Raw genomic sequence first — 24,394 nt, forward strand, 5'->3', positions numbered from 1 at the left:
GACTCACTTAACCCCGCCGCCCGCTACCACCTACAGCGGCCGAGCCAATCAGGCTCCGCCTCCCGCAACCGCCGACCAATAGAAACTCGCCGATGGCCGCAGCCCTCCCAGTCGGAGCTCGGCGCCGCGCCCCCGCCCCGCCCCGCCAGCTCATTGGGCGAGCGGCGAGCCGAGCTCATCGATCAACCGGGACTTCGCGGCTTCCAAACCTTCAGCCGCTCGCGGTCACTGTGTACAAAGCCCAGGGCCCGGTAGCACAGATGCAAGGCGCTTGACCCTCACCTGCGGCTCCTGACGCCCCCCTGACCTGGGATCTGGAACGGGCCTGGCCGAGCTGAGACTCAGGGTCCTTTGCTGGCCTCTGCTGAGCGGCTTGGGTCCAGCAAGGGGAAGGGAGAAGAGATTCTGGGGCAGGTGTTGGGCCTGGAGCTGACTGCACCTTTGTGCAGTTCCCACACCGGTTCTTCGCTCCCTGCTCCCAGGGAACACTTGGGTTCAGGGGACACTTGGATTCAGGCAACCCAGGCAGCTCTGGATAATGGGGATGTGGCTGGGGAGAGTGCAACTGGTAAAGGCTAGGTCAGTGTGTTCTGTTTACTAGTGAAAGTAACCCGTTTTCACAGGAGCAGGGTGGCGGCAACCCCCCAGACAGAACATTGTCCAACCAGGTTGAAAGTGGCTTTGAACTTTGATCCTGTGCCATGGCCCATCTGCACATACCCCAGCAGAGGAGGAGGGCATCAAAACTGCTATTCCCATTCCTCACTCCAACCCCAGGCGAACCTGGAAACAGAGAACAGAGACCCTGTGCGGAGGATCTGGAATGAACAGAGTAGGCAAAGACTTGACAGCCACTTGTCTGGGGTAGGGAGACCAGCCTGTTTGGGGGCTGGAGGTCTTGATGCTCTACAGCTCTCCTGAGGGACAATCATACTCTGCATATCCCTGGTTGGTCCCACCAACTCTGTTTGCTCCTATTTCCCCTCCTTCCTCCTCTTTGTCAGTAATTAACTCTTTCCAGACTCTCTGAGTATACCCTCAGTGAATGAACTCACCATCTTGGCCTGCTCCTTCTACATTCTTAATATGAAACAGATTTGTGATTGGAGTGACCTCCCCTCTCTCTCTCTCTCTTTTTTAAAGATTTATTTATTTGTGCATATAGAACTGGGGTACAGGCCAGAGGTGCAGGGGTGGTGAGCAGATTCACCAGAGACAGAGTGGGGAGCAGAACAGGCTGACTGACAAAGTACACTGCTGAGGGGAGCAGCGGGCAGGCCAGGAGAGGTCTGCCACGCCATGTGGTCACCTCCGGGTCAGGCAGGCATTGAACTCAAGCAGAAGTGGCTTTCGCTTCTCAGTGCTGTGCTTTAACCCCCTGCGCCACCAGGGAGGGCCCTCTCTCTCTTTTTTCTTAAGATTTATTTATGCATACAGAACTGGGGTATAGGCCAGAGATGCAGGGGTGGTGAGAGGACCCACCAGAGACAGAGTGGGGAGCAGAACAGGCAGATCAACAAAGTACAATGTTGAGGGGAGCAGCAGACGGCCAGGAGAGGTCTGCCATGCCATGTGGTCACCTCGGGGACGGGGATTGGACTCATGCTGAAGTGGCTTTAGCTTCTCTGTGCTGTGCTTTAACCCGCTGCACCACCAGGGAGGGCCCAAGTTAGGCCATGACCCAGGGAAGCCTTGCCTCCCTTACGTCCATCCCAGGCCCCAGTGGAGGGGTTGCTGAAGATCTATCTGGTGTGGGAGACCACAGAGACCCTTCTGTCAGGGCTAGGGACAGGTGGGAATCCAGAGCTAAGGCTTAATTAGGAGAGGGATGGGGGAGGAGATCAGGATGGCCACCTTGGACTCTGGGCACTGGTCTTGTCAGCCTAGCAGCCTCAGGTGACCATGGGCCCCTTGCATGGTCACCCTGTCCCCCAGAGCCATTCCCTGATGCCCCATGCTCACAGGTGATAAGAACTGTGCTGGCACTGTGGAGAGAGGTCAGAAGGGGTCCATCCACATGAACTCCCCCACTACAGATCTGGGGTCATCCTGAGTGGTTGATATCTCAAGTTTCAGATCCACAATCAGGTGGCTATAGAGTCTTACCGCTCTACCCTTCCAAAGCCAAATTACCTTTACCCTCAGAGTAACCTCCTCCCTGATATCTCAAATTATGTCCTCGTAACTGTGGCTTGTTCTCCACATGCCAGGACGACAACATTAAACATTTGACCATTTGGCTTTGAAGCAGATGTCTGACTCATTCAAATAGCCCTGCAAGTGTAACCTGTCCTGTTACGGCCACAGTTCCTGGCCTGCAGTAGGTACTTAACATATGTTGAATGACTAAATGAATGATACATGCACTATAACCCTCCCCCCTTTCTAGAACAGGGTTCTGGTGTCTGGAGGAGTTCAGGACTGAGAGGTCTGCAGGCCTAGATGTGAGCTCTGGAAAAGATTGGGGGAAAGGAAGGGCATTTCTGTGGAGGGAACTTTCTGGGCAAAGGCCAGAAGTGGGAATAAACCCAGTGACTAAGAGCTAGGCCAGTTGTGGTCTCTTCCTCATGTGAGACTCCCGCAGACAGTCTTTGCCACTCACATGCCTCCTTCTCCTCCTCCCCCCTCGCTCCTCTGCCTGAACCAGGCTGGTGAGAAACCCAACTAAAAGTAGGGTTTCTGAGCTGCTTTGGTAACCAAACCAGTACTGAGCCCATTTGGAGATTAACTGATTCTCCCTAATGCTCGTGGCTCAGCATGGGTTTTCTGCCACAGCCAAAGTTTTCCGGCACGATGAGAGGCTACACGCTGCTCCAGTCATGATAGAACACTGGGGGCCAAGGGACCCTGAACAGGACATCTAACCTCAGGAAGGCTGTGTGTAGAAAATTATTAGTGGTGGGTCCTGGGGGGTGTGAGGGGTGGGGATGGAGGGTGGAGATATAGTGGGAGTTTGCCAGCAACACAGAGGGATGAGTAGTACATAGGTGAGTGTTTCAGGCAGGGAAGTTAGCATGTGCAGCTGCCTGGGGACCTGAAGAATCACAGCACCAAGCCGGGTACCTGGTGGTGAGAGTGGAATGGAAAGGTTGAGGATTCTAAACATGGAACATAAAAATTTGGTCTATGTGGCCATGGCCTTCAAGTCCTCCTGGAAGACTGGGCTGGAGCCCTCGCGGGCTGTATTCTGCCAGGATTTGCCCCTTTAGCCATGCTTAAAGGCAGATGGGTGATCCTGCTCTCTTCCTGCTGCACGAGATGGGCCTGTTGGGCAGCTGGACAGTCCTGCTGTTGCTGATGAGGTCACAACCTTACGCGTGCTCGAGCCCCACCTACTCTCCGCCCCTTGACAGTTTCTCAGCTCCTGCAACTGCTAGCCACACCCACAACTAGTTTAAGAGCCAATGGTGCTTTGCTCCCAGGGCCCTGCTGCCCAACTTCAAAAGACATTCTTGTCCTTGCAGACAAAAACAAACAAAAAAGCTTGGCCTATATCCAGGATGCCTGGAGCCAGGGGCAAGGACCCCTTCTGGGGGCGTCATCCTGGGTGGAGCCCGTCAGTGGATCACCGACAGAGTCAGTGCGCCCTCTGGTGGGCACCTAGAGGAGGTTCAGCAAAGATGCCGAGATGGGAACCGGAAGGGGGTGAAGGGAGCCTGGGACTTTACTCTGGAGGTCGGGGACATAAGGGCCAGCTGGAGGCTCCTGGGCCCTAGAAGTGAGGATGGGCCTGGGCGTGAGTGTAGATCCCGATAGGCGCACCTACCTGCAGGCGATTCCTCTCCCACAGTGGGATCTAGAAGAGAGCACTTTTACGTCACCTCTAGATTTCCTGGAGATCCATGAAGTCAGCCACACTCCTGCCCAGCACCAGGATCCCTCTGTCTGCTGAGGCTTTCAAGTACAAGCAGATGGAAGGCCAGCTGCCTCTGGGAAGAACTGAAGGGCAGCGGTGAGGATGAGATTCTTGGAGCATGAGGACTGTTTCAGTTCCTTTCTCCCCAGCACCTGTGTGAGCTTTGGTAAAAGGCATCAAGCTTGGTCACGGGAGCCTTGGCTTACCTCTCTCTTGTATCCCATCTCCTTAATCCGATTCATTCATTCATGATTGGTGGGTCCTAGGAGTGTGACAGGGGACATTTATCAGTGAACTACAGAAATCTCAGAATACACAGGTAGCCTGCTAAGAAGTGAGGTGCCTGGAGAGGAGAAAATCTGGAGGAAATACAGGTTAACTAGGTCAAGGGCGGGTTGGGAGATGAGGAAAGGGTGCAGAGGAAACTAGCACAAAGGCCCTGTGCCCCAGGGAGGGTTACTCAGAAGAAGCAAACTCTCAACCATGCATTCACTAAGTCTTAAAGAGCAACTACTCACTGCCAAGTACAGTGATAGGTGCTGGGATTGAGACTATCCTCAAGATCTGATATTGGGGAGTAGTGGGTGTCTTGTATGGGCACACTAAATGGTTCGTGGTATTAGAAATTGTTTTGGTGCAAGCAGAAAAGTAATGTACGAACCCAGCCTCCCTGGTGGGACAGGAGTTAAAGTCGCACTATGAAGCCATCTGCAGCCACGGCAGCAGAGTTCCATAGCTGGCCAGGGAGTTGGTCCACAAGGCGCAGACCTCTCCTGCTCACCAGCTGCTCTCCTCAGCAATGCATTTCAGTTCTGTTCCCCACTCAGTCTCTGGTGAGTCCTCTCACACCCTCCTGGCTCCCCACCCAGCCCTGCACCTCAAGGGTTCTTGTATGCATAGATAAATTTATCCTTTTTTACAAAAAGATTGTATTTGTTGATGTGTACAAGAACTGGGGTACAGGCCAGAGGTGCAGGGAGTGAGAGGATTCACCAGAGACAGAGTGGGGAGCAGAACAGGCAGATGATGGAGTGAAATACACTGCTGAGGGGAGCAGTGAGTGAGACAGGAGAGTTCTGCTGTGCCATGTGGGTCACCTCCCTGGCAGGAGATGGAACTCGAACAGCAGTGGCTGTGGAGTGCTATGCTTTAACCTGTTTGTGCCACCAGGGAGGGCCCCATAAATAAATAAAATCTTTTTTTGAATGTGAGAAACATTTCAGGAGACAGCAGTTTAGATTGTTGAATTAACAGGCTGATGTGGGGAACCCATCAGAAGATGAGTGCAGTTTTTTTTTTTTAAGATTTATTTACTTATATATACAGAACTGGGGTACAGGCCAGAGGTGCAGGGGCTGTGAAAGGATTCACCAGACAGTGGGGAGCAGAACAGGAGATGGATGAAGTACACTGCTAAGGGGAGCAGTGGGAGGGTCAGGAGAGGTCTGCTGCACCATGTGGGCCACCTCCAGGGCAGGGGATCAAACTCATGTGGAAGTGGCTTTAGCTTCTTAGTGCTGCGCTTTAACCTGCTTCACCACCAGGGAGGGCCCGAGTGCAGTTATTTTAATGAACTTAGTTTTTCATGAAGAATCCAAGTCTGGTGTGGTGGGCAGGCAGATATGCATCTAGGGCGCTGCCCACAGCCTGTCCCTTGCTTCAGGCTCACTACCCAGCTGGGATCAGGACATGCATGAATGCGCCGTCAATGGAAATGTGCTCAAGACAGTGCCACAATGAACTAGAGAGATGGCCTCGAAAGGAAGGCTTCCAGAAGGATCCTGCGTGGAGATCCGTGCAAAGGAAGACTAGGGAAGGAACTAGCGTTAAGGCCCAGTTGACCCGACCCGGGTGAGACCAGGAGCAAGCAGGATCCAGAAGGCCTTGCGGGGACTCTGTCCTTTAGGAACAGGAGCTCCTAACAGCCCAGTTAGGAGCTTGACAAAGAGCAATGCTCACCACGATAGTGGTAGAACAGCTCAGAGAGCAGGGTGCGGCTGGAGCAAAAGGGATTGTTGCAAGGGCGTGGCCGGGGAGGGGAGGAAAGGGAGAGCCGACTCCTCCAGGCGCACGCGTGCTTCAGGGTGGGTGGGGGAGGGGCCTACCTCACTGCGCCGCCCCTAGAACAAATATTTAACATTCCAGGTTTATCTAGCGGGGCGGGACCCGAAGTTAGACGTTCCCTCCCCACCTCTAGGGCCTGATTGGCTTAGTATTTCCGGGGGTGGAGACGGGGGGGACAGGCAAGGGGTGGGCCACCCGAAACCGGGCAGCAGCTTATGGACTACTGACAGCACCCCAAAGGGAAACACGAGTCGCCTAAAGCCACTGGAAGATGAGTCTGCTCCCTCTCTGCCGCCGTGTTCCGCTACCAGTCCGGGCGCCTCAGACTCTATTCTGCCACGTGGGGACGCGTAGCAGTGTGGGTTTGGTGGGCAAAGTCTCCGAGGCACCCCGTCCACCACGAGCTTCCAGGCTTTTCCGAACGCGGTGCCCAGCTTTTCCGAAAACGCGAGGTGCAACTTCCACCTCACTTTTTCGGTTGGCGCTCGACAGCCCCCAGTCTGCTTCCCGCCGGTTTCTTCAGTTTTTCAGTTACACAAATGTTGTTTGGGGGAGTTTCCAGGGAGGCCTGGAAACACGCGGTTAAGGACTTTCGACGGGCGGAGGGGGCACTGGGAACCTCTAAGAGGGACCATCTGAATGGGGTTGCCGGCCCCGGCTGGAGACAAGAGGATCTGCAGCCGGCACACCTTCGCCGAGAGCCCCCCCCCGCAGCGTGTTGGCGTCTCCAGACTACAGACCCGCAGGATAGGGGGTGGCTCCGGAGACCCAGATCATCCAGTTCAGCCTCCCCGCCCGCCGGGAGTGCTGCTCTCAGGACCTGGGGGGGATGGAATGGAGCGGGGATGGGGGCTCTTCCCCACCATGTAAGACAGGGCACCTCGGACCCACATCGACGTTGCCATCTCGGGCATTTCTTACAGCCTGGCAAAGACCTTTGAGAACAAGTTATAACCTGTGACCTCCGCACGGTTCTAATGCCCATGGCGACTCCCTCCTCCCCCGCCTCCCCACCCCCGTCGCCCAACCCTTCCTCCAGCCACCACCTCTCGTGATCCCCCACATAGGCCTCTGGGTGACACCTGGTAACTCTAACCGCCCTCTTGGACCCTTGGTGACTGGTCACCCCACCAGACTTCCCTTCGAGACCCTCGTTTTGCCTCCTGGTGATTTTCACAAGCCCATGTGACCCCCCCACGAACTAAAGAAGGGCCCTGGCCTTGCTTGTTCCTCGGCGGAGGGAAGATGGGGTCCCCCAGAAGTCACGCAGGGCCGGTCCCAGGAGTGCGAGTCGGGAGCCCGAGCGCGCGCCGGGGCGGGGGGCGGGCGCGCGCGCGGCCCGGCTGGTTCTGCGGCCCTCCCCCACGGTTCCCCAGGCCGCCTGGTCACGTGGCCGGCGGGGCCTGCAGGTAACTCTCCCGGGAAGGCGTGGGCCAGTAGCCGCCCCGCCCCGCAGGGCGCCGCGGGCTGGTCTCAGCCGCACTCCCTGCGCCAGCCGGGCTGCAGGTGCCGCCCCCGACACACCGCGTCCCGCCCAAACTGATCCGCGTCTGCCGTCGGTCGGTGCGTGCGTGCGCCTGGGTCGGTCCGCGTGTGGCTGGCCGAGCGCCCCCTTCCTCTGCGGCCATGACTCCGCCGCCACCCCAGCCACCGTCCCCGGGCCCGAACCCCGCCGCAGACTCCGCCGCCGACCCCTGCCTCGGGCCTGGAACTCTTGTCGTTCTGTTTGGGGCCACGGCCGGGGCCCTGGGGTCGGACCTCGGCTCCGACGAGACCGACTTGATCCTTCTAGTCTGGCAAGTGGTGGAGCCACGGAGCCGCCAGGTAGGGTGGGAGGGGGATGGCGGGGCTCCCCGGAGCTGCAGGGTCCGAGGGCGCGGAGGCTGACGCGTTCCCCCGCCGCTCGCAGGTGGGCACGCTGCACAAGTCGCTGGTTCGCGCCGAGGCGGCCGCACTGAGCCCGCAGTGCCGCGAAGCGAGCGGCCTGAGCGCCGACAGCCTCGCGCGGGCCGAGCCGCTGGACAAGGTGCTGCAGCAGGTGAGCGCCGGGGCCGGGGTGAGTGGAGGCACGGCCGGGGCTGCGGGGACATTCCGAGGCGGCGGAGGCGAGGCCTGGCGCGCCGCACTCGACTGGCCGGGGCGGTAGGACAGGTTCCTGTTGTTTGAAACTTTGAGCGACTCCCGCGTGTGCGTGTCTCCGCGTGTGCCGGCCATTCCCGGGGGCGGCTTTTCAGCCTTTCCGAGATCCACTCCTACTAGGGAGGGGGTGGGGCTGGAAGCGACGAGACCCCTCCCAGAGCACCGGCTGGCGGGGACCGAGGCGAGACTTCTCTGGGAACCTGCCGGACCAGGTCTCCTGGAACAGCAGCCGGAAGCCCATAGGGCTGAGGGGCCCCGACTTGGCCATAGGTCATGGTCCTAGCCGCCTGCGACCTCAGCCCACCTACGCGCCTGGGAGACGCTGGAGCGGGGGCGTAGGGCGGTGTCTGCCCCAGAGGCAGATGCCGCCAGGTGTACGCTGCTCGTCCAGGCCTGTCCCAGCCGGCTGGCCAGGCGTGGGTGCTGTCCGGACCCCGCCTGGAGGCTACCTGCCTTCCCAGTGCAAAGGCCTAAGGTGCCTCCCGGCCTTGACTGAAGTGGGGAGCGGTTCCCATCACTGTTTTCTTTTTCTTATCTTCATTACTGGGCTCACCCAGTACCTGAGACTCTTGAGTGTAATAATGAATGTAAGTGCTTTACATGCAAATTCTTTCGTCTTCCAACAATTTTGGCGGTTCCTGATGAAAACGTGGAGGCACAAAGGTGTTGAATCTAAGTCTGTTCCAGTAGGGTTTCCAGACTATTCCCCTCTGGGGAGCGCTGAGAGAGCTGGGTTGCCTTGTTCTACTGGCTTCTGACCGAAGTTGGGGGTGGAGAGTTCCCAGGCCTATGCTTAGTGCTTATATCTGTTGTCCAGAGGGATGGAGGCTGGGGGTGGGGCTGGGCAGCTTCTGGAGTGCCACCCCCTTTTTGAGCAAACAGCTCAGTGCCAGTCGGTCGATAGGGTGTGGGTCAAAGCTCATGCTGCCCCTGGCGTCCAGGTGTGGAGTTCTGTCCTTGGAGGTTCTCTGTGGCTTGGTTGGTCAAACCTGGAGGCGGGGCTGCCATTGACCGTGAGCCGCCTGGCCCTCTGGCAGGACTGGGCCACCCCCACCTGTCTGAGGGTGGTGCCTTGTCAGAGACAGGTTTAACCTGCTTTGCCCCACCCCTTCCCACCTGCTTGTCCCACTCCACCAGGTGTTTGCTCTGGCCTCACTCCAGACTCCCGGGAGTGTGATGTGATGGGGGCTTGGGTGATATGTGACTGCCTTCATTTGGCCTGAGGAAGGTGACAGTGGCTGGGGTTGAAGGGGGACACAGTCAGGTCCAACAGGCGTGGCCACTTTCTTCCAGGTAGGGTAGGGCCCAACATCTGGCTGAACCAGCTTTGCAGCCTGTTCCCTCCTTCCCTGCCCCCACAGCTGTGAATCTGTCTGACTCTCCCCACTTCCTATCCCAGTTCTCACAGCTGGTGAGCGGGGATGTGGCTCTGCTGGGCGGGGGCCCCTACACTCTCTGCACTGATGGGCAGCAGCTGTTGCGACAGGTCCTGCACCCCGAGGCTTCCAGAAAGGTATGCCACTGAGGACACAACAAGAACAGGGTTTCTAGGACCCGTCATGTCATGGGGGCTGGGGGTAGGCAGGCTAACCCAGGATCTCATTCATCCCCACTCCCGTGTGCCCCTAGAACCTGGTGCTCCCCGACACCTTCTTCTCCTTCTACGACCTTCGCAGAGAGTTCCATGTGCAGCACCCAAGCACCTGCCCTGCCAGGGACCTCACTGTGGCCACCATGGCACAGGGTATCTGTGACCCAGCAGGGTTAGGGTGGAGGGCAGCTGTGGGCTGTATGTGTGTAAGTTTGTGGTACAAGTTTGCATTAGCCACTGCCTCCTTGAGTGCACCTCTGTCTGTGTGCTGACGCATTTGGAGTGTGGGCATATGTCTATATATGTCTAGGCTGGGGACCTGGAAAGGCAAACCCAAGCTGAGCCAAAACAAGTGTTTGCTGGGGTTTGCATCTGTGTAAGGGGTGTGAGCCCGGGGTGGCTGGGATTAGTGCTCATTCATGGCTTGGGCCCAGGGTCTCCTGCTGGGGTTTCTTCATTGTTCTTTCTCTGCCTATAGACTTGGGGCTTGAGACAGATGCCACAGAGGATGACTTTGGGGTCTGGGAAGTGAAGACAATGGTAGCTGTCATCCTCCACCTGCTGGAAGGGTCCAGTGGTAAGATTTCCCTCACTACCTGCTCTCAGAGAGGACTGGGTCAGTGCCTGCTTTTTCCTCAAAGTTCTCCCCACTTCTTGCTACCTTCTCTAAGAGACCACAAGGTGAGAGCCCTTATGTCACCTCCTCCCCCTCAACTGTCCTCTTTTTGCAGAGCTTGGTGGGGAAATTCCACCCTCCACCAGACCCTGCTGACCCCCATGCCATCTCCTCTCAGGTCAATTGTTCTCGAAGCCTGAGGTGGTAAAGCAGAAATATGAGACTGGGCCTTGGTGAGTGTGGGGCTGGGGAAGGGGTGACGGCAGCTGGACAGCTCTGACCTTGTGCCCTGCCCCCACAGCAGCAAGACGGATGTGGTGGACAGTGAGACTGTAGTTCGGGCCCGTGGGTTGCCCTGGCAGTCATCAGACCAGGACGTGGCTCGCTTCTTCAAAGGGCTCAACGTTGCCAGGTTGGTGGGGCAGGGTGGGTGGGCCCGGGAGGACAGGCTAACCCTGGAGGCACTAACACAGCACTGGCTCCACAGGGGCGGTGTGGCACTCTGCCTCAACGCCCAGGGCCGCAGGAATGGCGAGGCCCTCATCCGCTTTGTGGACAGCGAACAGCGGGACCTAGCCCTGCAGAGACACAAGCACCACATGGGTGTCCGCTATATTGAGGTGGGGCTTTAGGCCGGGAGTGGAGCTGGGCAGAGCTGAGCCAGGCCTGAGACCCATGGGCTCTTCTCACTGTACCCACAGGTATATAAAGCAACAGGAGAGGAGTTTGTCAAGATTGCAGGGGGTGAGTGTGCTCTCAGCAACATCTGGTTCCCTTAGTCCTTGACCCGGGTCCTACCTCCCCATCTCTTGCTTTTCTGCTTTCCTGTGTGCTGGTGGCATGTGGGTGTTTGAAAGGTCATGAAGTCAGCAGGTGCCTCTCACACTGACTCCCAACCCCCATCCCATCCCTCCCCAAGGCACATCACTAGAGGTGGCTCGTTTCCTGTCACGGGAAGACCAAGTGATCCTGCGGCTGCGGGGACTGCCCTTCTCCGCTGGCCCAGCAGACGTGTTGAGCTTCCTGGGGCCAGAGTGCCCAGTGACCGGTGGTGCCGACGGGCTGCTCTTTGTGCGCCACCCTGATGGCCGGCCCACGGGTGACGCCTTTGCCCTCTTTGCCTGTGAGGAGCTGGCACAGGCAGCACTGCGTAGGCACAAGGGCATGCTGGGTAAGCGATACATTGAACTCTTTCGGAGCACAGCAGCTGAGGTGCAGCAGGTGAGCACCCTGATGTCCCTCTAGCCCTAGCCCTTTCCATTCCGTGTCCCTGTCCTACTTAACATGACCAGCTTGCCGCTGCCTGCTTTCCTAGGTCCTGAACCGTTATGCCTCCGGCCCCCTCCTCCCCACACTGACCGCTCCCCTGCTGCCCATCCCCTTTCCACTGGCAGCTGGGACTGGGAGAGATTGTGTCCGCCTCCGAGGTCTGCCGTATACAGCCACCATTGAAGACATCCTGAGTTTCCTGGGGGAGGCAGCAGCTGACATCCGCCCCCATGGTGTGCACATGGTGCTCAATCAGCAGGTGAGGCTGTTGCCATTTGGGGGATGGGGGTGAGGACTCCCAGCTAGGGTGGCGTGTGTGGCTGGGAGTAAGGCACTTTTGCACATGACAGACTGCTGACAAGACAGTGTGCACAGGGTCGGCCATCGGGTGATGCCTTCATCCAGATGACATCAGCAGAGCGGGCCCTAGCTGCTGCTCAGCGTTGCCATAAGAAAATGATGAAGGAACGCTACGTGGAGGTGGTCCCTTGCTCCACAGAGGAAATGAGCCGTGTGCTGATGGGGGGCACCTTGGGCCGCAGTGGCATGTCCCCTCCACCCTGCAAGTTGCCCTGTGAGTGTCCCAGGGGGGCCGGGGGAGGCCTGTGGGGGCCAGGCTGTCACAGCCCCCTCTTTCTACAATGGGGATTCCTTTCTGGCTAGTTGCCCAGGACAATGCCCGGCACCATGCAGATGCACTCTCTGCTTCTGACTCTAGGCCTCTCACCGCCAGCCTACGCCACCTTCCAGGCCACCCCAACACTCATTCCCACTGAGACGGCAGCTCTATATCCCTCTTCAGCACTGCTCCAGACGGCCAGGGTACCTGCTGCCCCCACACCGATTGCCTACTACCCTGGGCCAGCCACTCAACTCTACATGAACTACACAGCTTACTACCCCAGGTACCCTGCTGCTAAGGGAACTCCACATTCGAGCCCCCGTCCTATTCTGGGGGAGGGCTGTGATCTCCTACCTGGACCAGCTGATGCGAGGTCAGAGCTTGGACTTCACTCTGAAATGACAAGGGAGTGAGAGGTGTGGGCTGACTGATGGCATCTATAAACCAGAATGGAGAGGACTCTAGAGGCAAGGGTTTCAGGAAGGAACAACTGAACTAAGCACAAGGCAAAGAAAGGAAAGACGGGTCTTGGCCGTAGTGGGACTGTGTAACTAAAACCCTTGCCTCTCCTCTCTTAGCCCCCCCGTCTCCCCCACCACAGTGGGCTACCTCACCACCCCCCCTGCTGCCCTGGCCTCTGCTCCTACCTCAGTGTTGTCCCAGCCTGGAGCCCTGGTCCGGATGCAGGGTGTCCCATACACAGCTGGTATGAAGGATCTGCTCAGCGTTTTCCAGGCCTACCAGGTGAGGTGCTGCTAGAGCCTGGGGGCCTGACTTAACCTGGAGCCCCCTGACCTAACCTCCTGTGCCTTTTATAGCTAACGCCTGATGACTACACCAGTCTGATGCCTGTTGGTGACCCACCTCGCACTGTGTTACAAGCCCCCAAAGAATGGGTGTGTTTGTAGGTGAGAGAGCCAGGAGGTAAGAGCTGGCTGATACCTCAGCTAACTTGTCTCTCCTGCAGCCAGAGGACCAGCGCCCTCAATCCAGTGGCTTCTTTCTGGCTTGTCAAAGTTCTCCAGAGACACCCAGGAGCCCAAGCCCCAGCTCCATCCCTCAATTATTGTTCTGCGTGTTCACCCCGAAGATGATGGCTGGACCCTGCATCAAGGGTTGGGGGTGGAATGGTGCTACCCTGCTCCCGATGGCCTGATCTGGGCCTTTTGAGTAGCACACAGAGACTTTGGTCTGTTCTGGCTATGGCCCGTGTCCATAGATTCTGTGGGGTTCACAGCTCCACAGCAGGCTTGCTTTCTTTTTAAAAATGTAAGCGCTGGTAACTTCAGTGACTACTGGGAGCTTCTGGATAAAGATCCCAGTGTTCTACCTTTTTTGTCCTTTCCTGTAAGGGGCAGGGAGGCAAACAGTGCTGGCCCCAGCACCCTGGACCTCAGCAGCCACATTGTGCCAAGGGTGGTCCTATGTAAGGATACACCAGTCCACCTGCAGCTTGGTACAAGGAATATCAGATGGCAAAAATCACAGGGTACTTTGAGGAACTGTGCTGCAGTATTTCCAGCGGACAGTAGGGGGCAGGAGGCCCTCACACAAAAACTCAGGCTTGAATTTTAAAGGGGATTTTCTGCCTAATTTTCATGTGCACATCTTGGGCAGGCCAGTTGTCTGAACTCAGCAGACATTGTGGAATGTCCTTTGCATCCATTAGAGGGTGCAGAACTGAAGCTTTGGAAAGAGTTTGGCACTCTACCCTTTCCTTCATAAAATAAAACAGATTCCTAACCAAGTGGAATTTTTTTAAAGTGGAAGTACCCTACCATTTTGGCCCCCAGCGTGAGGGGTACCACACCAGCCCCAGGTGGAGGAAAACTCAGGCGATTTCAAGGACACTGTTGACCTGTCAACTGTTTATTTCAGCACTGTAATTGAGGAGCCTGAATTTCTGACTCTTCCCTTTGTATTTGTGTATGGAGCACTGTGCTCCTATAAAAGATTTTAAAATACAAAATGTACAAGAAAACACAATTCCAAGTGCTGTAAACATTACCAAGAACCAGATTCTTAACTGAACATCATTCATTCTATAAAATACAAGGTTTCAACTTGAGCCCTTCTGCGAGATCACCATCTGTTCTGAAGACCCGAAATGGGCTTCACAGCCAGACCCAGCCAGCTCAGGTGACAGTGGCTAGCCTCAGGAAGGGATGGGCTACACCCTAGGGTAGCAGTACCACACGTGAACCCAAAATATGTTACTTTTAAAGTTGTCTTTGTGTTTCTAAATCATGTCCAGTAAGCAGAAGGCTGCTCATCCCATTCTCAGCCCAAGGTCTAGTGTGGGCTGGAGAGATAATGGTGGGTGTCAGCACGTGCCCAGTTGCTTGGTGCTGCTACTAGAAGTCAATTTGCATAGTCCCATGGATGTGTGCTTCAACAACACAATGTTGCACAAAAGTCTTTATCTACAAAGCCAAAAAATATTGACTCTTACACCAAAGCTTTTAAAAAGCTGATACAAAACTGCTTACATAATATACAAAGCTCTATTTTAAAATTTAACTTTTATTTTAAATAGGAAAGCATTTCTAGTGCTACAGGCATCAAGGTATTTAAAAGGCATCAAAATTTGGTGCATAGCAACTCTGGATCATAGAGGCTTTTATTCATTAGGGCAGCAGAGCAACCCCCAAAGGGTCTTGAAGGGGAACTCTTGCAAGAACCCCATGTGAGGCAGCTATAGCAGGGGCCAGAAGGGAGTTAAGAGGCTATGATGGCCAGCATTATGAAACTTGATCTCCGAGGCCAGCCACCACCCCCACCAGGCTTCCAACTACAGGCCCTGAAGCAACTTTCACTATCCACACTCTGACACAAAACTTTCAAAGAAAACACAAAAAGACCCAGCTCCAAGTGTTTGGAGTAATATTACAGAGTAATTTGCTAAAGGTAACATGTTTTTTTTCTAACTAGTTTTGAGGGAAGAAAGCTAAAACATGTTTTTTATTTGTCTACTTACTTTTTTTCAAAAACCATGTTTCCTTATCCTGGGTCAACAGCTACTACCTGGCTGTTGACTAGAGGTGGTGGGCAATGAGCTCCCTCCACCGTGGCCTCAGTAGAGTCTGGCATGTAGGACTCAATCTCCTGAAATAACAACATCAAGCCTTTGACCAGCCCAGCACACTGTCTCACATGCAGGCACTCAAAAATTTGCTTCTTGAACAAGTGAAAGTACATCATTTCAACATGAAAACATACTGCAAATTTCAAGGACTTTGAAATAGGCCCAAGTCCCGAAACAGGTAACTTGTGCCATTATAAGGGAGGGGTAGGGTGGTGGTTGAAAAAAGCACCCATTTGGGCACCTCTTTGGTAGACAGCAGGCTGGAGTTCCTTGCTGGCCCCTGCCTTGGGTGCCAGCTTCACCAGCAGCAGCACCACGATATCTTTGGTGTGGAGAGTCAAGTCTATGATGCTACCTCATCTCTGGATTTGCCTGAAAGCCTTTTTGGGAAAAGGCTGAATATTAAGCTATGCAGATAGGGCAGGGTAGGCCAGAATCATTTTAGGCTGTAAACAAAGTAAGCCTTCCATGCCAGTGTCAATCTTAAAAATGCCACATCTGAAGTCCTCCCATATTTCTCTATTGTCATGATGCAAATCTCATTTGTGCTTAGCTCTTGCCAGAGTCTGGCCTCTGTAGATGAATTGGAACTGGCAAAGCTGTCTGAACTATCATGAGACTGTGGCTTCAAAGGTTAAGAGAGCAGCCAAATGTATTTGCTCCCACCTGGAAAAGGTCTGGGGCCGGAGGACACACCTACCGGAAGACCACTCCACAGCCTACTTGTTTGTAGGATGGCAGGAAATGAGGCTACCAAGCTAAAAACCCTACCTTTCAAAGCCACCTTTCATGCAGCTATTTTACTCAAGGCCCTGAGGGAAAAAAGCAACTTCAACATGGAGTCAATATGGAGAGATTGCAGGAAGATTACCTAGAAAGTTACAAAAAGGCTATGCTCTGGAATGTCTTTTTATATTCCAACACTTCAATGATTGGAATGATCTCATGTTATCTAAAAGTTACTTTTATAAAGAGATATGAGCTACATTTGGCTTTATTTCCTATGAATCTATGAAAGGCTTCAGGACACATGCTGAGCTTCTGAGGCATAGTGTGGGGCTTGGAGAATTTTTTTCTTTTTTGTTTGCCTCTGGAAAGTTTTATCAAAAGTTCCTATTTAAAAAATATCAAAGCTAAAGGGTCCTTCAAATGACCATAGAGCAGTACAAATCACCAATCCTAGTTAAGCAACAGGTCACCTGCAAAAGCAGCACCTCTGAAATGAGTCCGCTGCAGTCACACTCAAAGCACCCATCATATAAAAGTATCCTATTTAAATATAAAAAGCAAAGCTCAAACAGCCTATGGGGCTCCTGTTTTACAAAATCTACCCAAGGCCTGAAGTGGAGGAATGCTGCTTCTCCACAAAATGATCCCAACTCCTGGCATCAGTCCTGAAGTCTGCAGAGTTGGAAATCCAAGGTCCAAGGAGAGAAACATGCCGAGAAGTACATGGTGGTGGGCACAAGGCTGCAGTGAGCAATGTCAGAGTCCATCAGCTCTTCCTAAATCCAGGGACTCAGGATTTGGGAGGGGAGCCTGCCTGCTCCCCCCTGTTCCACGGGAGACAGAAATCTGAGACATGTCTCTCCCAATTATCTCGTTCACTGAAAAACAAGAAACAGGAGAGTGATTAGTGACCTCTGCTGAATGACCATATGATGCTCAATACTAATTCTACTTCGAAGAGATTTCCTCTCCATGGTTGCTATAAAGGTAATGGTAGTGCATGAAGCCAGCTCCTGAGCTGAATGGGAACATCTTTCCATAGGCTGCACCAAACCTCTCTTTCCCCCTTTCAGTTCAGTTTAGGCTGGAAAGGGGATGTGTAGTTGAGTGAACAGAAGAGATCAGGACATTCTTACCTCTAAAGGTTTATGCTTAGAGCAGAAGACAAGATACAGTTAAAATTAAGTGTTCAGGGCCCTCCCTGGTGGTGCAGCGGGTTAAAGCACAGCACTGAGAATCTAAAGCCGCTTCCGCATGAGTTCGATTCCCGCCTGCCCCGGAGGTGACCACATGGCATGGCAGACCTCTCCTGGCCCGCCCGCTGCTCCCCTCAGCAGTGTACTTGGTCGATCTGCCTGTTCTGTACCCCACTCTGTCTCTGGTGAAGCCTCTCACCGCCCCTGAGACTCTGGCCTGTACCCCAGTTCTGTATGCACAATAAATAAATCTTTAAAAAAAAAAAAATTAAGTGTTCACCTTAACCTAACTAATTTGCATCCCTGAAGAATTTTCCAATTCTCATTCCTGCAGGGCACCTCATAATGAAAATGAAGCTCTAGTGAGGGCAGACTATTGAGATTTGCAGATTATTTTATTATCCTATGCTAACACAAACATCCTTTATGATGCAAAAGCATTTTTATAGTTTCTGATCTTTTCTGATTGCAGGCTCTTGCTTTTCAGTTTGTATTCTATGATGTGCCAAGCACCTCAAGGAGCACAGTGCTCTGTGAAGTCAAGTGCAAAGAATCTCAATCTTAGAGAATACAGAATGAAACACTCCAAAATTTCCTGAGTAAGAACCTTTGGTGCTTTTAAGAACTCTGCTTGAAAATGAATTAATTCTGGTACTTTCCATTTCTCCTTTAGTGTGGAAAGATGTGCCTGTCAAGGGAAATAACTACCATGACTTTCAGTGGTTGGTTAAAATCTTGTCTGTGAGTCCTTCTGGCTATGTGTGTATGTTTTCATATTGTTAGAGCATTGGCAGTTGCAGTTTTTCTGTAAGTTTGTTGTGGAAGAACCAAGAAAGAAAGATTCAGATTTCTAGAGAAATGATGATTCCATGAAAGATTTTGAGGAGATGAGGAAGGCTGGTATTTTTCAGAGTACAAAGTGATCTTGAAACAAAAGATTTCTTTGGCTTGTCATGGAAATTTGTCAGTGACTTGTGTTTTTTATGTTATGAAATAAACATTTGGGCTAAGGAATAATTTTTGTTAAATAAACACATACAGTGGGTAAAAAAAGAAAAGTTTTGCTCTATTAACTAAAGATTCTATATTTATTTCATTCCTAGGCATCTACTCAAAAGAACTAAAAAACATATCCACATAAAAATGTGTACTCAAATGTTCACAGCACCACTATTATTAATAGCCTTAAAGTAGAAGCAACCCATGATGAGTGGGTAAAGATACAATAGAATATTATTCAGCCTTTAAAAGGAATAATGTTGTGATACATGGTAAATACACAGATGAACCTTAAAAATGTTGTGTTACAGTGGGTTAAAGCACAGCACTATGACGCTAGAAGCAACCACTTCACGAGTTTGATCCCCGGCCAGGGAGGTATCCCACATGGCGTGGCAGACCTCTCGTAGTCCACCCGCTGCTCCCCACAGCAGTGTACTTTGTTGATCTGTCTGTTCTGCACCCTGCTCTGTCTCTGGTGAATCCTCTCACCATCCCTGCACCTCTGGCCTGTTCCCCAGTTCTGTATAAATAAATAAATCTTTAAAAAAAATGTTACAATGATTATTGAGATAAGAAATTTCCAATTATAGTCTAACCTATAGATATATTTGTATAATAAATGTTAATTCCCTTCTCCTTATAGCTATATGAATAGATGAATTTTAATTTAATTATCTAAACTATAAAAATACTTTATGTTAATACTTATTTAAGATTTATTTATGCACACAGAACTGGGGTACTGGCCAGTGGTGCAGGGGTGGTAAAAGGATTTACCAGAGACAGAGTGGGGTCCAAAACAGGCAGATCTACAAAATACAGTGCTGAGGGGAACAGTGGGCAGGTCAGGAGTGGTCTGCCACGCCATGTGAACACCGCCAGGGCCAGGGATGGAACTCGTGAAGTAGCTGCATCTAGCGTCGTAGTGCTGTGCTTTAACCCGTTGCACCACCAGGGAGGGCCCATCTTTGTAACATTTTAAGACCAGTGTCATCCCACTTTGTGTATCATTTAGACTTTGACAGTTCACATTAGTTGTTTAGTAAACAGTAGAAACAGCTTCAGTTTTTTTTGGTGGTCAAAAGAGTAGAGAGACAGGGAAATCATTTAGACTAAGAAATGCAAAGAAGTCAGGCAAATGTAATAGTAGAGGAGGAAGTATGAATGTGGAAAGAAGGCGAACTCACTAGTCCCATGAAAGTTTTGAGTCTAAAAAGAAAGGAAGAAAGGCAAAGTGGTAATTAGGTCTGGAATTGGAACTGAAAATTAGAACATCCGGGCTCTCCCTAATGGTGCATGGGTTAATGCACCACATTATGAAGCTCTCCAAAGCCACTGCAGCACAAGTTCGATCCCAGGCTAGGGAGCTGATCCACATGGCACAACAGATCTCTTCAGACCCGCCTGCTGCTACCCTCAGCAGTGTACTTTGTCGATTTGCCTGTCTTGCTCCCCACTCTGTCTCTGTCTGGTGAATCCTCTCAACCACCACACCTCTGGCCTGTACCACAGTTCTGTAAGCATAAATAAATGAATCTTAAAAAAAAGAAAGAAAGAAAATTAGAACACCCAGGTGAAAAAATTCTGTGGGCAAGGGCTACAATAAATGCTCAGGCATGAAAATATTTGGCCATTTACATACTAAAGACCTGGAGGAATGGGAGAAGCTTTACTATTCCAGTGAAGATTGAAGGCTGAAAAGAATGGGTGGGAATAGCCTTGTGTTCAGGTGAGAACCTAGAACCTGGGAAAGCAAATATGCATGTGTAGCCTGAAAATCTAGATTTGGTTTGGATACAGGCTTTACCACTAACTTATATATGTCCTTGGACTTATATATTTCCTTATTTACATAGTAATGGTGTCGAACTAGTAACTAAAAATCTTTCAACTAAAAATCTTTGGTTTTATGTTAACAAAATTTCAAAGGGCAAAGAAATAAAGACTTGGCTTGACTGTAATTTAGTATTTAATGTAGAAGAGCATGTAGCTCATATTCAAACCATCTTTTCCTACTGTTTATTATTTCCAAAGATGGTAACTTCAGAGCGATTCTAGGTGGCACTGCAACAATTTATTTTCCCCAATACTTATCACTGCTCAAGTTTTAAAACTTCACACTGGTTAAAAATGGTACTCTGTCATCTTCAAAACCACATGATATATTGATTTCCTGTGCCTCTCTGAGGACATCAATATTTACACTTTCTTGAAGGTGGAAGTCGATAGCCAACATTATCACCCTCACTTGCCAAGTATCATCTTTGATGATAAAGATGAACAAGTCACTTCCTGAAGTGGCCAGGTGGCAAAAGCCTTATATGGAAGTTGTATGACTGCTGTTCCCCCTCATTAAAATTCTGCTGTTATTTTGCCTGGTTTGCTAACCTCACTTAGCTGAAGCAATCTAGAAGATTTCTGACAGTTTAGGACTAATTTATAATTATGATATAGTTAAGAAGATCCTACATAAAGAAATGCTCAAGCTGACTATATATAAACATACATTAATTTATAGGATTCACTTACCTGTAATTCACTACTAGTAGTAAAAAGATTTAAGTTCCTGTAGGGTAGGGACCTTATCTATTTTGTCATCCACTGAGCCCTTGGCACTGATGTTTGGCATATCTTGAATCCTGAGTAAAACTACTTGCCATCTCAACAGAATTTGAAAACTTAGAACAACAAAAATTATGCTCAGATTATCACTACAGCCAAATATTGAAACAGTTTTTGAACATGGAGTTAAAACTGCAACAAAGCTGTCCTTTCGAGAAATGACTCAACAAACTGCTTCCCACAAAGCAGTACCTTCACCGTCCTTTAGCAAGATGTCAGTGTAGTGTACACAAGTCCATGGTTCTCCATTTCCCCTCACATCTCCTGGAGTTAGAAGCAGTAGGCTTTGGCTTCCACCTTCGGGTTCCTTAGATTCATCTATCTATCGTGAATGGTCTAAATTTGGGTATCAATCTAAGCAAGTCAAATCTATGATGAAATTTATATGTAAATCATTAGCAATCTTGAAAACTGCAATACCAAAGTTTTTTTTTTTTTAAGACTTGTATTAATTTATGCATACAAGCACTGGGATGTAGGCAAGAGGATTCATCAGAGACAGAGTGGGGAGCAGCGGAAGAGACAGAAGAGGTCTGCTGCACCATGAGGGTCAGCTCCCAGGCTAGAGATGGAACTAAGTAGTTGGTGATAGCTGATAGACTTGAGACTTTGACTCCTGTGCCATCCATAATACCAAAGTTTTTTATACTAATTCTTGCAACTGCATTTTTCACTTTCTTTGCAATGTATACATACATGAATCTATTGATTTATTTAAGCCCTAGTCTACAAAGTTTATGAGATGGTTTATTTTTTTTCTCAATTTAAGAGCATAAAGAGTTGTTTGATGCCCTACAATTTTATCATTACCCCTTATGAGTACAGAGAATTAAAAATCTAGATCAAGAATCAACAGCCCATAGACCTCCCTAGTGATTGCAGGGGTTAAAGTTGCAACACTATCAAGCCACTGTGGTCTGAATTTGATCAGCAGCCAGGGAGCTACCTCACGTGGGGCAGCAGTGCTGCTCTCCTGTATCACCACTGTTCCTCTCAGCAGTGTATTTCAGTAGATCCACCTGTCCTACTCCCACTCTATCTTTCGTGAATCCTTTCATCCCCTACACCTGAGGCCTACACACCAGTTCTTGTACGCGAAAAAAAAAAAATCTTTTTAAAAAGAATCAACAGCCCTCCACACCCATATAACAGGTTATGTAGGTTACAGCACCTGGCCCACTTGTGGCAGCCACCATCCTCAAGTTCCACTACCTTAACACCTGGTTTGTCTGTGTGACCACAACAGAAGTTAAGTCAGAACAAGGAACCATTATTTTATGTAAGTGAAAATTTCTTAAACTAGAAATGTTTAAGTTAGCAGGCCAATGGAATCCTCTTTCTGTTCATGAGAATGAGTCGCTTAAATAACAGCATCACTATTTCCCATGCTGAAGTTTTTATTGAAGCAGACAAGCACAGTATGGTATGAAATATCGCCAGCTGGTGTAGGGTAACTCAGGACATCCACAATGGAGTAGAGGGATACACTGCCGTAATACACAAAAGCCTAAAGGGTCTTTATAATTAGCATCTAAGCATCTTGAATATTGAATATTTCTGTAAGGATTGTTGGGTAAAATTAGATTCTATTTATATGTTATTTCATTTTGAAGGTTCAATAAACATTCATCAGTGTGTCAAATACATTTTTTCCCCTATACCTCAATATTAAAAGTGTAAACTGATTCTTGAGTGAACAAGTTCAAGGAACAAAAGTGTTTTTTTTTTAATAATATAATAGTTTATTTTTACATCATTTTGTGCTTTTTTCCATCTCAGTTCTAAGGAACAAAAGTTTTTAAAAATAAAATGTAGGCTACATTTGCATCAACATGGATGAAGTTGGAAGGGATCATGCTCAGTGAAATAAGCCAGAAAAAAAAAAAAGAAAAATAGAGTGGATGGTCTCACTTATAGGAGGATTGAAGGAGGCCCAAATAAGGGGTTGGGGGGGGGGGGGAAAATAGTAATTATAACAAAGTAAACATCAAAATCAACAGGAAACTATAATCCAGAGATAATCTTCAGGGGTAGGAGGAAGAAATGGTTTAAAATGGGTGAACACAAGAAACTATGATGATGATGCATGGGTGACCTGGTGATGGGAGCTCTTTGGGGATAAAACATGAGTGGCTAAAGCATACAATGTATGAAAATGAAGAATGTGGGCCCTCCCTGGTGGCACAATGAATTAAGGCGCAGCATTATGAAGCTATTGCAGCCACTACAGCATGATCCCCGGCCGGAGAGCTGACCCACATGGCATGGCAGAACTTTCCTGACCTGCTGACTGCTCCCCTCAGCAATGTATTTCATTACATCTGCCTGTTCTGCTCCCCACTCTGTCTCTGGTGAATCCTCTTACCTCCCTTCCCTGAACCTCTGGCCTGTATCCCAGTTCTGTATACATAAATAATCTTTAAAAAAAAAAAGAAAGAAAGAAAATGAAGAGTGATATAAAAATTACATAAAATCTAAATTTTTTTAAATTAAAAATAAAAATAAAATGTAGGTACATTTTCTGAATCAAAGAGAAATTTTGAAGTATAGGAACAGAAAAGATTTTAAATGGGTGAAAAATCTAGAATTATAGTTTACTAATCAAGCACAATTTTGCTAAGATTAAATTTTAGGTTATTTGATAAGTCAGAGAACACCATCTTTAAAAAAAAAAACACAATCTAAACTAAATATATAAAATACTGAATTCAGTTCTTCATGGCTTGAGCCAGAAATTAAATTGCATTTATTAAAATCTCAAAAGAAAAAAAAGAAAAAAATTTGCCTTCTCAAAAGAAAAAAAAAATCCTGGGGGCCCTCCCTGGTGGCGCAGCGGGTTAAAGCACAGCACTAAGAACCTTAAGCCACTTCCGCATGAGTTCGATCCCGCCTGCCCCGGAGGTGACCGCATAGTGCCGCAGACCTCTCCTGACCTGCCCGCTGCTCCCCTCAGCAATGTACTTCGTCGATCTGCCTGTTCTGCTCCCCTCTCTGTCTCTGGTGAATTCTCTCACCCTCTGCATCTCTGGCCTGTACCCCAGTTCTGTATGAATAAATAAATAAATCTTTAAAAAAAAAATCCTGAAAATTTAGTATGTAGAGTATACTGCTTATTGTTCTAATTTATTCTTCACTGCTAACTGAGATTAGCTAGGTCACATGGTCACTCTATCATACATTTCCCAGTTTCCCCCTTGTAGCCAGGTATGGCTATGTGATTTGTTTATTCAAATGAAATATGAACACAAGTGAAATATGCATCTTCCTCACCACATGCATGATAACCTCTTCCTATCCTTTCTTCCACTCTCACCTTTGACTAAAATGGTGCTGGGCCCTCCCTGGTAGCACAAGGGGTTATGTCACAGCATTATGCAGCTATTATCAGCAGCCACTGCAGCAGTTCAATACCCAGCCAAGGAGGTGACCCAGATTGGGTGGCAGACCCTCTCCTGTCCCACCTGCTGCTCCCCTCAGTAGTGTGTCTCAATACATCTGCTTGTTCTGCTCCCCACTCTGTCTCTGGTGAATCCTCTCACCGTCCCTGCACCTCTGACCTGTTTCCCTGTTCTGTCTGCATAAATAAATAAATCTTAAAAAAAA

General features: G+C 50.1%; 2 protein-coding genes across 4 annotated transcripts in view; one reads left to right on the forward strand and one right to left on the reverse strand.

Annotated features, from left to right (window-relative positions):
* The first annotated feature begins 7,162 nt into the window (after positions 1-7,162).
* ESRP2 (epithelial splicing regulatory protein 2) lies at positions 7,163-14,149 on the forward strand. Of its 2 annotated transcripts, none has more exons than XM_004690446.2 (15): positions 7,163-7,744; positions 7,830-7,958; positions 9,459-9,572; positions 9,689-9,805; positions 10,131-10,227; positions 10,445-10,499; positions 10,568-10,678; positions 10,754-10,886; positions 10,968-11,010; positions 11,186-11,487; positions 11,582-11,794; positions 11,911-12,109; positions 12,254-12,440; positions 12,736-12,901; positions 12,976-14,140. In XM_004690446.2, the coding sequence occupies exons 1-15, from the start codon at positions 7,547-7,549 to the stop codon at positions 13,063-13,065; spliced, it is 2,154 nt and encodes a 717-aa protein (XP_004690503.1). In that variant the 5' UTR covers positions 7,163-7,546; the 3' UTR covers positions 13,066-14,140. The 2 variants fall into 2 exon arrangements, with proteins under 2 accessions (XP_004690503.1, XP_004690502.1); XM_004690445.1 differs by having other exon boundaries at positions 7,463-7,744; positions 10,541-10,678; positions 12,976-14,149.
* Positions 14,011-24,394, reverse strand: part of NFATC3 (nuclear factor of activated T-cells, cytoplasmic, calcineurin-dependent 3) — a 99,223-nt gene continuing 88,839 nt past the window's right edge. Inside the window, exon 10 of one of the 2 annotated variants that reach the window (XM_004690447.2) lies at positions 14,011-16,849. In XM_004690447.2, coding sequence (XP_004690504.1) covers positions 16,728-16,849 — 122 coding nt within the window. In that variant the 3' untranslated portion in view covers positions 14,011-16,727. The remainder of the gene's footprint in view (positions 16,850-24,394) is intronic. The other variant, XM_004690448.1, reaches the window with a different exon arrangement.

Source organism: Condylura cristata, unplaced genomic scaffold (genome assembly GCF_000260355.1).
Source record: "Condylura cristata isolate star-nosed mole 26May11 unplaced genomic scaffold, ConCri1.0 scaffold00028, whole genome shotgun sequence".
In the NCBI taxonomy this organism is placed as follows: Eukaryota; Metazoa; Chordata; class Mammalia; order Eulipotyphla; family Talpidae; genus Condylura; species Condylura cristata.

Bases quoted from the DNA above. Each gene is read 5' to 3' on its own strand.
- ESRP2 (XM_004690445.1), top strand. From the start codon at position 7,547: ATGACTCCGCCGCCACCCCAGCCACCGTCCCCGGGCCCGAACCCCGCC. The intron at 10,500-10,540 runs GTGAGTGTGGGG...GCAGCTGGACAG, and splicing joins AAATATGAGACTGGGCCTTG to CTCTGACCTTGTGCCCTGCC. The intron at 11,488-11,581 runs GTGAGCACCCTG...CTGCTTTCCTAG, and splicing joins CAGCAGCTGAGGTGCAGCAG to GTCCTGAACCGTTATGCCTC.